The 13,712-nt window shown below is 39.2% G+C and overlaps 1 protein-coding gene across 20 annotated transcripts in view; it reads left to right on the top strand.

The window, feature by feature from the left end:
• The window catches only part of IRAG2 (inositol 1,4,5-triphosphate receptor associated 2), a 124,674-nt gene that overhangs the window by 45,575 nt on the left and 65,387 nt on the right, over window positions 1-13,712 (top strand). For all 20 annotated transcript variants that reach the window (XR_014803694.1, XR_014803696.1, XR_014803695.1 and 17 more), the window contains exons 11-17: window positions 1,591-1,647; window positions 3,450-3,509; window positions 3,614-3,678; window positions 5,349-5,448; window positions 7,278-7,412; window positions 8,136-8,237; window positions 9,764-9,927. Coding sequence is in view for 17 of the 20 variants with exons in the window: in XM_084956525.1 (XP_084812651.1) it covers window positions 1,591-1,647; window positions 3,450-3,509; window positions 3,614-3,678; window positions 5,349-5,448; window positions 7,278-7,412; window positions 8,136-8,237; window positions 9,764-9,927 (683 nt within the window). In the remaining 3 variants the exon portion in view is untranslated. The remainder of the gene's footprint in view (window positions 1-1,590; window positions 1,648-3,449; window positions 3,510-3,613; window positions 3,679-5,348; window positions 5,449-7,277; window positions 7,413-8,135; window positions 8,238-9,763; window positions 9,928-13,712) is intronic.

Here is a 13,712-nt window from a genome sequence, read left to right as displayed (position 1 = left end):
GTTTGCTACTGCTGAGCCACAAGGGGAACTACTATAATGGCAATTTCTTTTTTCTTTTCCTTTTTCTGTGTCTGCACCCATGGCATATGGAATTTCCCCAGGCTAGGAATTGAATCCAAGCTGCAGATTTGATCTATGCTACAGCTGCAGCAACACTGAATCCTTTTATCCACTTCACCAGGCTGGGATCAAACCTATGCCTCTGCAGTGACCTGAACCATTGTAGTTGATTCTTAACCCCCTGAACCACTGTGGGAACTCTGATAGTGGCAATTTTTAATTTCTAATTTATCTTAGGGATTTATAAAATAAACAAGGATGATTTCAGCTATTGTAATACAGAAAATAAGGACAGATTGGGGGGAAAATATCTGTCCTTGGTTGAATTAAGGAATGATATCTTATAAAAATGATTTTTATCTATATTGCATCTAAAGGTCTATATTTAATATATTTTTGTCAATCTGCCAAAAATTCTTATCAGGAGATAGAATACAGCTATTTTTAATTTCAGGAATTTGTGTTATGCTTGTCATAGCTAATGGTTTATTTGAACTACTTTGTTGTTGTATGTGTTTAAATTGATGATGTACTTAAAATTTCATGTCTATATGTGGAATTCTCAAGTTTCCTAATGGGTATCCACTTCTGTGTGTGCAGGAACAAAGGCATATGCGGTTATAATTTGGACATTAAAATGAATTTTATTCTAGGAATGACTGTTTTGGAAAACACAACTGACATAAACTAGTGGAAAGAGCCAGAAGACATGGATTCAAATCCTGTCTTCTCAACTTAAAAGCTTTATAACCTCAAGCAAGTAGTTAACGTCTTTAAATCTCAATTTTCTCCTCTCCTAAATGGGTGTGATATGTTTCTACCTAATCTACAAGCTTGTTGGAGACTCAAATGAGATGATTATATGAAAATCCCTTTAAAACTATAAAGGGGTATCAAATATATATGATTATGATGATGATTCTACTTCTGACTATGCTGATTATTTTTCCAGGTATTTCATCAATCAATATACATTTTTTATCAATTATATTCTATTTAGAAGCCTATGCCAACAAGCTTGCTTTCGGTTTGAGTAAACTGGTATATCCTTAATATTCGCTTTGCTAAAAGAAATCTTGAACAGTTTAAAACTATGTTTTTAAAAGAGGAAAACCTTCTCTTATGTCCATATAGAGTCTGTGTTTGTTTCCTATCTAGATTTTCATTTTCATCACACACAAAAAAAGAAGACTATGTTCTCATTATTCAAAGTGTGAAATAGTGGGAAGGGCCCTTGGCTGGAGCTGGAGATTCAGATTCCAGGCTCTGTCCTGTCACTTACTGGGTGTGATATTGGGCAGGTCTCTACATAGTCCTGAGCCTTCATTTCTTTCCTGGTAGAGGGAGGGCAATGACACCGGCCTCGAGGATTGTTTTGGGGCTAGTGTTGAATGTCTTTTATAAAGTAAAAAACATATGCACATTAAAGACGTACTTCAGAAACATGTCCCCCTGTGAGAATGATTTTGTGCCACTGTCCTTTACCAAAACAATGTCCCAATGGCCTTTCCTAAATTTGTTTCTTTTCAGATGAAGTTACACACATTTGAGGACACTTTGCTTAATAAAGATGCAAGTTTGCAGAAGGTTGGTACTGTCTCTTCCCCTGAAAGCCTGTGGAATTCTCTAGCTCTCTCCAAGTCATCAGGGAAGGAGATGGTCCTTTGTGGAACTTCCCCCCTATTAAAATATCTGATTCTAATATTCTGTCACGAGACCTTATTTATAAGAACAAAGATATTCTCATGAGGGAAGAATACTGCTCCATCTCCAGATGTTTTAACAGATTCTCCGGTAAATTCTGGTGATGTTCATGCCCTTATTCAACAAATATTAGTGTTCCAGTTTGTCAGTCTGGAGAGTGGTGATTGCTTGTGATTCACAGCAACATAAATGAATGTGCAATCATTCATTTTAGGGGAGAAGAAGAACATATCCCCAAGAATTTTCTACCTAGTCGATTGGTTGACTTGATAGATAGTTTTCGTTTGTTTGTTTTTTGTCTTTTTGTCTTTTCTAGGGCTGCACCCATAGCATATGGAGGTTCCCAGGCTAGGGGTCCAATTGGAGCTATAGCCACCGGCCTATACCAGAGCCACAGCAACACCAGATCCGAGCCGCATCTGTGACCTACACCACAGCTCACGGCAACATCAAATCCTTAACCCACTGAGCAAGGCCAGGGATCGAACCCACAACCTCATGGTTCCTAGTCGGATTCATTAACCACTGAGCCATGACGGGAACTCTGATAGATAGTATTTTATTTAATCCTCATATTCTGTGTTCATAGCCTATCTGGGAACAAAGTTTGACAGCTACAGAGAGGCTGGTTATGGTGCCTTTAAGAGACACAGGAAGGACACAGCCCAAGTTAAGTAAACTTCCATGTTCTAAGACAGGAAAGTGAAGGAGCAGTAGTTTGCTTCTTTTCCTTTCCCTGCAATTTATGAAGTTCCAAAGTAGTCATTCATGGCTTGTGGATGTTGATCAGGATACTAAACAGTGTCCCAAATGTATCTTGTCAGCGTGGGTGTTCTCTCTTCCCATGTAATGACATTGTAGTAGTGGTGATCGCTCACTTCCTCCAGCACTCTGACCTTTCTGCAGCTTTGCGCTTCTGCCCGGTGTTCATAAGGCACCTCTTATGTGCCAGGCACCATGATCATCATGGGATAAAACTATACGTCAGACCTTGACCGTACTCTGCTTTTTTTTTTTTTTTAAGGCCACATGTTCAGCATATGGAAATTCCCAGGCTAGGGGTCTAATCAGAGCTGTACCTGCTGGCCTATGCCACAGCCACAGCAACACAGGATCCAATCTGCATCTGTGACCTACACCATAGCTCACAGCAATGCTGGATCCTTAACCCACTGAGCAAGGTCAGGGATCTAACCTGCATCCTCATGGATGTTAGTCAGATTCATTAACCTCTGAGCCACGACAGGAACTCCTTGACTGTACTCTCTGGTCTTGCAATACAAAACTATGATTTTGACAGAGATATGGTTTGAACTGAATACAATTGGATGCCTTAATAACGCATTTGTTATTTTGCAGGTAAAAACTCTTTTTCCCCCCTTAAATGTACCATGGTAATATAATTTTGACATGGACTTAAGAATCCCCTTTCAGGGTGTGATTCCACTGGACCAGGAAAACACAGAATAACACTAGTCAGATACATCAGCCTTGCTGTCCCTTACTTTTTGTATGGTTTTAGTCACAAACACAGACTAGTTCAATTTTCAGATGATGAGATATCATAGAAGGTCTCATCATCATCAAACATTTCCTGTTCTTCTGTGACTCAGATTGATAGTCTAGAAATATGATTTGATGGACTCACACATGTATTTCTATTAATTTTCCATCCTCCTTTTCAGAAGGATTTCAGTATAGAAGAACTCAAGTCAACCATCAGAGAATATGGAAGCATTATAGAGGTATACCATAGTAATCTTGCAGCTTGCAAGTTGGGGTTATTAAATGTAGGCGTGAATGTCTCACCAGAGTAACCTGTGCAGCCTAATACTGTCTGTAATTCCAGAACTTACGAGGGGAGAAAGCCAAACTGGCTTGTGAGTTACAGCACTTGCAACAGGAACTCATCCTGTAAGTACAATGCAGCCCCTCACTGACCCTTTGTCAAATGCCTTCCCCCTCAACATGTTCACCTCTTGAGCAGTGTGCAGTTCTTGAATGTGCCACATGCTTTTCTTGTACGCCTTTGTGAGTGTTATTTTCTCTTTGGAGAATGAATTCCTTCACAAGTTTTCCATCACCCTCTCTTGCTTTTCTCACACCTTGAGATTAAGTAATCCTTCTGAATGCATGCATTACATATTGTTCTTACCTCTTTCCCAGCACACACTCTCTCATATTATAATCATTTGTTTCTGGTTATGTGGAACATGCTAGTCCAGGAGTCCTCAGGAGCCACTCAGATAGCAAAAATGAGTAAAGTCAGGGGGTAAGTGCACACGCTTATATGAGGGGAGTGGCAATGAGGAAAGTGCATTATCCAGGTAAAGGTAAGAGTCTACTCTGCTTAGCTCCAGATAATTGTTAAGTCAAGAATATATGGAGAGGAGTTCCTGTTGTGGCTCAGGGCATTAAGAACCCGACAAGTGGAGTTCCCGTCATGGCTCAGAGGTTTGGGAACCTGACTAGCATCCATGAGGACATGGGTTCGATCCCTAGCCTCACTCAGTGGGTTAAGGATCCAGCATTGCTGTGAGCTGTGGTGTAGGTTGCAGACGCAGCTCAGTTCCCGAGTTTCTGTGGCTGTGGCATAGGCCGGTGGCTATAGTTCCGGTGGGACCCCTAGCCTGGGAATCTCCATATGCTGGGGTACCTCCCTAAAAGACAAAAGAAAGACCCCCCAAAAAAAAGAACCCGATAAGTATCCATGAAGATGTGGATTTGATCCCTGGCCTCACTCAGTGGGTTAAGAACTTGACATTGCTGCGAGCTGCAGCTCCGATTCAACCCCTAGCCTGGGAACCTCCTTATGCCATAGTTGTGGCCCTAAAAGGTCAAAAAAAAAAAAAAAAGTTAAAAAAAGAATTTATGGAGAGTTTCTGCTGTAGCACAGTGGGTTAGGGATACAACTGCAGCAGCTGGGGTCACTGTGGAGGCACGGGTTCGATTCTCAGCCTAGCACAGTGGGTTAAAGGATGCAGCATTGCTGTGGCTGCCATGTATGTTGCAGCTGTGGCTCAGATTCAGTTCCTGGCCCAGGAACTTCCATATGCCATGGGTGTGGCCATTAAAAAAAAAAAAAAAGAATATATGGACCCAGGAGTTCCCTGGTGGCCTAGTGATTAAGGACCCAGGATTGTCACTGCTATATCTTGGTGTGGATTTGATCCCTGGCCTCGGAATTTTTTGTATGTCTTGGGTACAGGGAAAAAAAAAAAAAAGGAAAATATAGACCCAGATGGCTACGTGTTCTTTCTGATTTTTTTAAAGAAAAGCCAGAAATCTAGATTTTTAGTGAAAATTAAAAATTTTTAAACTATTGGCTCCAACTCTTAAAAAAAAAAAGAAAATAGGTAACTTATTTGTTTGTAAACACCTGGAGTTGCAAGTCTGCGCAGCTCCTAAAGGGCAGAGATTACCTCTTATTCCTCTCTGTCCCTAAGTGCCTTACACAGTCCTTGGTGCATGTCAGTGCTTACTGATTGTTTGGTGATCAATAAACCCTATTCTAGTGACTTAACACATAATGTTGGAGGTCTTCCCAATCAGACTGGACTATTTTTTTGTTTTATTTTTTCAAGAAATGGAATCCAGTTGAATGTTAGTGGAGAGCATAAGTGTGTCAACTCTGAAGGAGAAAAATCTCTGCTTTGTGAACTTGTTCTTGCTCAGTCTGCCAAGGTAGGTAATTATAATCAAATGGAAGTCTTTAAAAAATAATCACCCCATGTGATAGCTTACTGTTAAGTGAAGGTTCACAGCTTGCTGCAAAGCACCCAGGACATTTTGAGGGAATCTGTTGCTAGTTCATAGAACCTAAGTCTAAAGTCTCTTAATCTGGGAGAATGGCTGGCTCTTTTTCAGGTTATGGCTGAAAACTGCAGTGAGGCTCAAGCATGGGGTTATGAAAGTGTATAATCAGTGAATCTGGATTTTAGATATTTTTATATTTTTGATATTTTTCAGTGCATACTACCTGTATCAATCCCCAGCCTGGGGTGTGAAAAGTAGGAGTAGAGATCCACGAACTATTTTTCACATTCCCCCCAACCCCCCAAGTAAATGTATCCACCAAAAATAAAGATGCTCAAAAACATGAAATTTCTTTGCTTTAGGTCGTAATTGTACCGACGCAAAATTAATGACACCGATTATTGCATTTGGAACATAAATTAGCATATTATATAGTTTTGATTAATATTAAAATGGCAAAGTGAATTGTTGCTTTAAATTCTACAGTTAGTTATATGAACCCAGTTTTTTACGACAGGAGAGGAAACAGTTGAAAGCTTTCTTGGGGATGAAATGTTGGGACCTGCCTCCCTGCGATATTTTCATTCCTTTGTACTTTCCAGTTTTGTGCATCTTACATTAGGAAATATTTCATTAACAGATTGCTTTCTTTAGCCACTTTGATGGTCTTTCTGTGTCAGGTAGGTGATGGTTATGTCAGAATGTCCTGTTGACAGCTGTGCTATGACCTTGAAAGGAGAGAATGTCCTTTGGGCAAATGCTGTTTGAATTTCTCCTGCCAAGGACGCAGGGCGACATATGCTACCTTCACCTAAGGCTGTCTCAGGCAACCTTGAACATTATGCTGAGGGCTGTGCTTTCCTGACATTCTGTTTCAGATGCTTATCATTTTTACGGTGTTTTTGAAACCCAGCCAAACTGCCAGACTGAATGAGATGGTGGCAAGTCTGCCAAGGCAATGTGTTGTGATCCCCAGTCCTCTGAGATAGTAATGATGCCAAGATGCCAGCCTGTCAAGTTTTATAGTTCTGAACAGGGGTTAAACACCTGGCTCTGAAGTTTATCCCACACATGGGTTATGAGGTCTTTGCCTTCTAATTGGAATCTGGAATAAGAGCCCTATGACCTTTTTCCAACAGATAGCAAGTTAAGTGCGGTGTTGTCTCATATCTATAGTATGGCAGGACACAGAGACTTTGAGAGAAGTGTAAGAAATTTGCTTTGTGAAACATCATCTGAGAGTATTTTCTATGAGTGGAAAAGAGACAAAAGAAACCAGTCTCTTTTCAATGGGACTTACTGAGTGTCTTCCAACAGTTTTTTTTTTTTTTCCTGTGAATTTTTTTCCCTTCTTCTCTTTTCATAAAATTAGAGCCGTAGCATTTACATCACCTACATGTAAATGTTACCTATTGGATATATGAGCTTTCCTTAGGAATGAATAAATGTTGGCATTCCCTGGTGGCTTGGTGGTAAAAGGATCTGGTGTTGTCACTGCTGTGGTGCAGGTTTGATCCCTGGCATGGGAACCTCCCCATGCCTTGGGCATGGCGCGCCCCCCCGCCCCAAAAGTTAAGTTTAAGCCATCCAAGAGAAAATGAAAAAATTTGGGAGGGATATGAGAGGATTTCATAAGACTATTTAGAACTATTTGATGGAGATAACTACATTGACCCATGGGTATCATTTTCATAAAATAGAAGTGGATGTTCTTTATTAGGATGACGGAGTTTTGGACATGTTGCTAATTGTTCCAGAACAATGAAACAGAGTGGCAGTGTGGTTTAAACAGCTTATCATCTCTGGACACAATGATGGACCAAGAAATGCTGCTGTTACTGAGAGAACTTGAACAAAAGGGAGTGGAGTTCACAGCCAGGCTTCAGAGGCTGGTATTGTATAATATTGCATATCCTGCTATTTCACTAGCCAGGAACATCTGCAGATAACTGACCTACGGCCTATAAGCTGACCCTGAGTATATCTGTGTGTTGAGACCCTAATTTTTCTCAAATCTTTCTGAAGTGGATCTTCTAGTTCTGGGTCAATCAGGACCAGCAGGTTGACCATTAGATACAGATTGCTTAAACTTATTTTTCCTACAGGTTAATCTTTAGCATCAAGGAGCTGAACACATGGTATCTATGGAACAGTTTCCTTCTAGCTAATGGCTGGTACCTCTTTCTCCATTTTGATTTTTGACTGGAAACTCTCGATGGTCAGAGAAACCAGAGAGCCATATTTTCATGTTGGTATTTCCAGTCCGTTTCACAGTGCCTGGCATGTAGTAGGTAGTATTTAGTTTCATGAATGAAAAAAAATCTATGAAAATGCTAGTTTCCTCCTATTTGAGAGGGGAATGAAAATGGATAGGTTTGGTTCTGGAAAACAATTCTATCTGATATATTCAGTGTGTATAGAGCTCCTGACAAGAACATCTCCTCAAGGCAACATCCTGGGAGAAAGGAAAGTCACTGGGTGGCATTAGATGACAAGGAATGCTCTCTGGTGGCTTCCTGAGTTGCCTATATAAAACTTTGTCTACATCACGTCTTGTATAGTAGCATATGCCTTTCACTTCAATTCCTAGTTGAAGGTGTGGAACTCTTTTTTAGCATGAAGATGTTTCCGAAGTTGAAACGCTCATTGACAGTTCTTTACAGTGGGTAACTCATCCAGAAATTACTGTGAAAGAAAAGTGGGAGGACAAGCTTACTGTAAGTGTTCTATGTTTTGTGATTTTCCTGTTTTTTTTTTTCTCCTTAACTAACCCATGTAATACTTCTTATACATGATAACATCGCTAAGACTTTGTTGTAAGTGATCTGCCACCTCAGTCTGACGATGTGTATAGTGTGTGTGTGTGTGTGTGTGTGTGTGTGTGTGTGTGTGTGTCTGGGGATGGTCATGAGTGTGCATATGTGGGTGACAGTGTGGCACTAGGTTAAGTGCATGTGAGTGGGAGGGTGATGAAAGAGCCAATGAGGATGAAGATAGGTGATATGTGTTGGAGAGATGAAGAAGAATAAGATGATTTAATTAAAATTTAATTTAATTTATTTATTTTTTGCGTTTTAGGGCTACACTTGTGGCATATGGAGGTTCCCAGGCTAGGGGTCTAATCGCAGCAGTAGCTGCCGGCCTATGCCAGAACCATGGCAATGTGGGATCTGAGCTGCCTCTTTGATCTACACCACAGCTCACGGCAATGCCGGATGCTTAACCCACTGAGCAAGGCCAGGGATCGAACCCGCAACGTCATGGTTCCTAGTCAGATTCGTTTCTGCTGCACCACGACAGGAACTCCAAAATTGTATTTTATTTGAATCTTTGTGAGAAATGGCACTTCTAGGCTTGTTTTTTTTCCCTAATTTTGGTAAAATTATTATTGTGCAAAAAAAAAAAATCTTATTACAGTGTTCCCTTGTGGCCTAGTGGTTAAGGATTCAGCATTGTCACTGCTTTGGTGCAGGTTCAATCCCTGTCCCAGGAACTTCCACATGCCCCAGTCACAGCCAAAAAAAAAAAAAAAAAAAAAAAAAGAAATTACCAGAACATTAGAAAAATGAGAACGTCTTAGGTAGCTATTCCAGTTTTATTAGAAAGTAAAAATTTAAAAAGAAATCTCTTTGGTTTGTCCCTCACCTTATTAGCTCTACTTCTTGACTGCTGGATGACTTCCTAATGTCTGTCAGACCCCTGAGTTAAGCTAAAGTGAGAAGTAACTCTGAAAACTCTGGAATATGAATTTCAACTTCTTTGCCAACCTAACCTTTTAAAAAGTTGCTTTTGAGTATGGTAATCAGCAAATACTGATTTTATTGCATTTCCTAGTCCCATTCTATTCTTCTTCTTTTTTTTTTTTGTCTCTTTATTTTTAGGGCTATACCCATGGCATATGGAGGTTCCCAGGCTAAGGGTCCAATCAGAACTGTGGCCGCTGGCCTATGCCATTCTATTCCTAAGCCGTTTTGATTATTGATATCACTTATTTTAAGAAAAAGAAAACAAAGCTCAATTTTAGGCACACTGTGATATCCAGTATGCACTTGTCAAAATGAGATAATCAACCCACAGGATAATCAATCTTTAGGCAACTGAGAATTGTTATCTGTTCAACTATAATTTTAGGGTCCATAACAGTGAATGCTGTTGAGATGGGCATGGACACAGCATGTTATATTGCCTATTATTTCTTTATATTTAACATTGGAGCAGTGGCGTTTGTTTTTGTCTCTTATAGGAATTCAAATATATCATGGAAAAGAAGCTAAATCTTTGCATATTACTGCTGAACAGCTTGAGAAACCACAAAGAATCCCTTGATGAGGAGTTTGTCAAATTGATAGAGATTTTGAAGAGATTCAGGCTGGAATATTTTTATTTCAGAAAAGAATTTCTTTCCAGGTGATGATCATTTGTATATAAGAAACCCATGCTTTCCATACATAACATGTTTATGCTTGTGCCATGGCATTCACTTTATTTTTTTCAAGTTGTATATATTAATTTCAGATGACACTTTTTTGGGAAAGATGTTTCAGCTGACAATTTTGAATTGTGAAATAGTTTGAAAATGACTCATATATTCAAGATTGCAAGTAGTAAACTTGAAATCTATGGAAACCCATGTAATGAGTTATTTTTCCATAGCGAAGGAGTTTGGAATCACAGAATGTAGAAATCTTTTAATCAGAAAGGGCCTTAGAGATCATTTAGTAAAACCTCATAATTTATAGAGGATTGAGGCAAAAGGATGTAAAGTGAATTGATCAAGACCTGAGAGTTATTAATGGAAAATCTATGAATAGATCTACTAATGGAAGGACTTGAAGCTAGGTCTATAGATTCCTATCCCACTGAGCTTTATGTTCCATCTCACTTTATAAATGTATTGCATTGGGCCCTAGTCAAGTAAATTTCAAGTAAAAGAAGGCATAGGGAATAGAAAACTCTAAATGGAAAGTGATTTAGAATCTTATCCTTCCTCTCACCTTAATTCTGAAGTTGTTTTTTGGAAAAACTTGGAACTTGTACCCTCTGTAAACCACCTGCTAAAGAAGGGCGGGATTTAGATCTTTTATAATCACTATCTATATACTGCTAACGCTGGACTGAACATTCTGTAAGAAATGTCTTTGAAGGAATGAATGAATGAATATGGGTATATTTTGAATTTGAATAAAATCAAAGAAAAAAAAGGTACTTGGAGACCAAGGTTGCTGAAAGAAAATAGAAGAAATGATTTTATTTCTCTTCAATAAGGAAACTAGATATCAGAGAGAGGTTAATACCGTAGGAACTATCAAAAAAATGATCTTCTGCTTTCCCTAAGAAGCTGGGAGCCCAGACTTCCCCATAGTGGTAAAAGTGTGGGTTAAGTAGCTTCCTTACACAGATACCATCTTCACAAAAGGGAGCCTTGAAATTCTTGTGTTTAGCAACAAAGAACTATTTGGAGAGAGTCCTGTGCTAGAGTCATCTCAGAGTAAATGAATCTTCTGGGTTATCCTATTAGATACATGAACAGCCCACTTAAATAATAGTAGGTGTGATTTGTCAAGAGCTCACTGTGTTGCATGTAGTGCTAAGAATTTGACGTTTATCTCTAGAGACATTGAGTAACTTACCCACCTGGGTGGGAGTAAGTGACAGCTGGGATCAGACCTAGATACCTTCTACTTCAAAACCTATCTATGTCCCTTCCACTATTAATCTGCCACCTGCTACTTGTTAAAATCTAATCTAATATTTATTAATAATATCCTGGGAACCTAGGAATGGGCAAAAAATAATACTCAGCAATGTAAAGATGGCTTAGCCCTTGCCTTCTAAACATGATTTAAAAGAGATAGTCAGAGAGAGGCTACACACAGAATAATTTGGCTATGTGTCTTAAATGAATAAGGAAATGAGTGAAGTATTTTGTGGTGATGAGAAAGAATTCTGTGTTTAGATGAAGTCAGAAATATTTATTAAAGGTAACTTTTAGGAGCTGGCTGTTTGCTGAGAAGAAAGCTTCCATTCTAGTGCAAGATAAATAGGCTCCAATGCTGAGGAATGGAAAAAATTGAGTGAGTCAACGAAAGACAGTGAAAGGAAAAAAAATATGCTCTTGGAGGACTTGGTGAGAAAAACATGTCATCATTTGTACATGCTTTTTTACATCCAAACGCCAGCTCTTTGCCAGGCCTCTTTTCTTCCTAAATGCTAGGGTATTATAGAAAACAGGACAAAAATCTGTACCTCCATAAAACCAACATCTATTAAGGGACACAGATAATGAACAAACATAGAAGTATATAATGTAATTCCATCGAGTAGTATGTGATATGAAGAAAATTAAGGCAGGATAAGAAGACAGAATGACCAGGGATAGGGGTACCTCATTTTAGAAAGGTCAGGAAAGGCCTGTCTGAGGAATGATAAATTGAATAGGTAGCTTAATGAAGTGAGAGAATGAGCTATGTGATGATCTGGGGAGTGTTCTAGGCAGAGGAAATAGCTAGTGCAAAGGCCCTGGGGTTATAATGAGCTTGGTATGTTTGAACGGCAGCAAGAGCACAAGCATGGCCAGGGTGGAGTGGGTGCTAGGCAGTGGTAGGAGATGAGGTCAGAAAGATAGGCAGGAGTCAAGTCCACAGCCTAGCAATCCCTCTTTGGGAATTGGGATTTTATTCTGAGTGAATGGGAAGCAATTGGGGGATTATAAACAGAGAAACAATATGACTTGTGCTTTGAAAAATCATTCTAGCTGCCAGGTAGAAATAGTCTATTGGGGTAACAGTGAAAGCAGTGAGACCAGTGTGAAGATTTTTTTTTTCCTGTAACAGAACAGCAGTTAGAGATCCTGGAAACAATTTACTGGATTATGTCCCATTTAAAAAAATATATCAGAATACGTTGCATATAGTAAGTAGTATTTCATAAATTTTTGTTTCAACTATATGTGGGTATACTTGGTTACTTGGTCATGGTCAAAAAAGCCACTGAGTTACATGCTATTGTAATAGTCCTGATGATGGGTGTAATGTGAGCCAGAGTGATAGTTGAGATTTTGAATATAAATCATATCTGACATACCAATGAATTTGATGTGGGAATGCAAGAAAAAGAGAGTTATCCTTGACTTAGATGTTTTGGGTCTAAAAACTAAGTGCATGACATGCTAGATGGAAAAGTCTGGGGGAGACGCAGACTTGGCAGGAATAAAAATCAAGATTTAGCATTAGGACATGTTAGCAAGGAGAATTGTTGAATTTAAATACACACACTCACACACCCAAAGCTAGTACTATACCTCTTAACATTATAATGAAAATCTCTACAGAGGAAAAATCTTCAAAGTTTCAACATTTGTTGAATATTTTTAAGAAATATTTAATTTTTAAAAGCTATTCCTTTTTTTTTTCTTTTTTATGGCCATACCTATGACATATGGAAGTTCCTAGGGTAGGGATTGAACTGGAGCTGCGGCTGCCAGCCTATACCATAACCACAGCAATGCTGGATCCTTCATCCATTAGTGAAGCCAGAGATCAAACCTGAATTCTCACGGACACCATGCAGGGTTCTTAACCAGCTGAGCCACAACAGGAATTCCTAAAAGCTATTTCTTAAACTGCTGTGACTCATAAAGTATATAAATGTTATTATTGTCTTATAACTAGGGACAAATACACACATAAGTGATTAAAAGCTTTAGTATTATGGATTTCTGTTGGTCCTTACAGTTCTTTTGCTTGCCCTTGAAAGATAATGGGCACTCTAGTGAGGTTAGACTATTCCTGGAAAAAAGAAAAGTAGATAAAATTAATGTCTTAAAAAACAGAGGAGATGATGTTAGCAAGAAGGTAGAATGGGAAGCCTTGGACCCTCCTTCCCATAAGGATATACTGATTCAATAGTAATACATGGACAGATTCCTTTTGTGAGAAATCCAGAAACTAGGGAAGAGCCTCCTGTACCCTGGGTAAGCACAAAACCAGCCATCAATGCTGGTAGGAAAATTCTAGATACTATGTTGCCATAATTCCTGCTCCTGACGTAGTGTCATATGATCAGAAGGAACCTCTCAGCTCCCAGCTTCTCCCTGCATAGGGAAAGAGTTGGATTGTTGTGCCCAACATTCCAACTTTGCTGAGGACTGCCCAAAATACTAGTTCCTGTCTCACTTGTCTCAGAGTGCAGAC

The sequence above is a fragment of the Sus scrofa genome, chromosome 5 (assembly GCF_054392235.1).
Source record: "Sus scrofa isolate SSC_HxYL_T2T_F1_AM1 chromosome 5, Sscrofa_HxYL_maternal_Yorkshire_Landrace_v2.0, whole genome shotgun sequence".
NCBI classification, from domain to species: domain Eukaryota; kingdom Metazoa; phylum Chordata; class Mammalia; order Artiodactyla; family Suidae; genus Sus; species Sus scrofa.
This window is presented reverse-complemented; position numbering and strand designations above follow the sequence as displayed.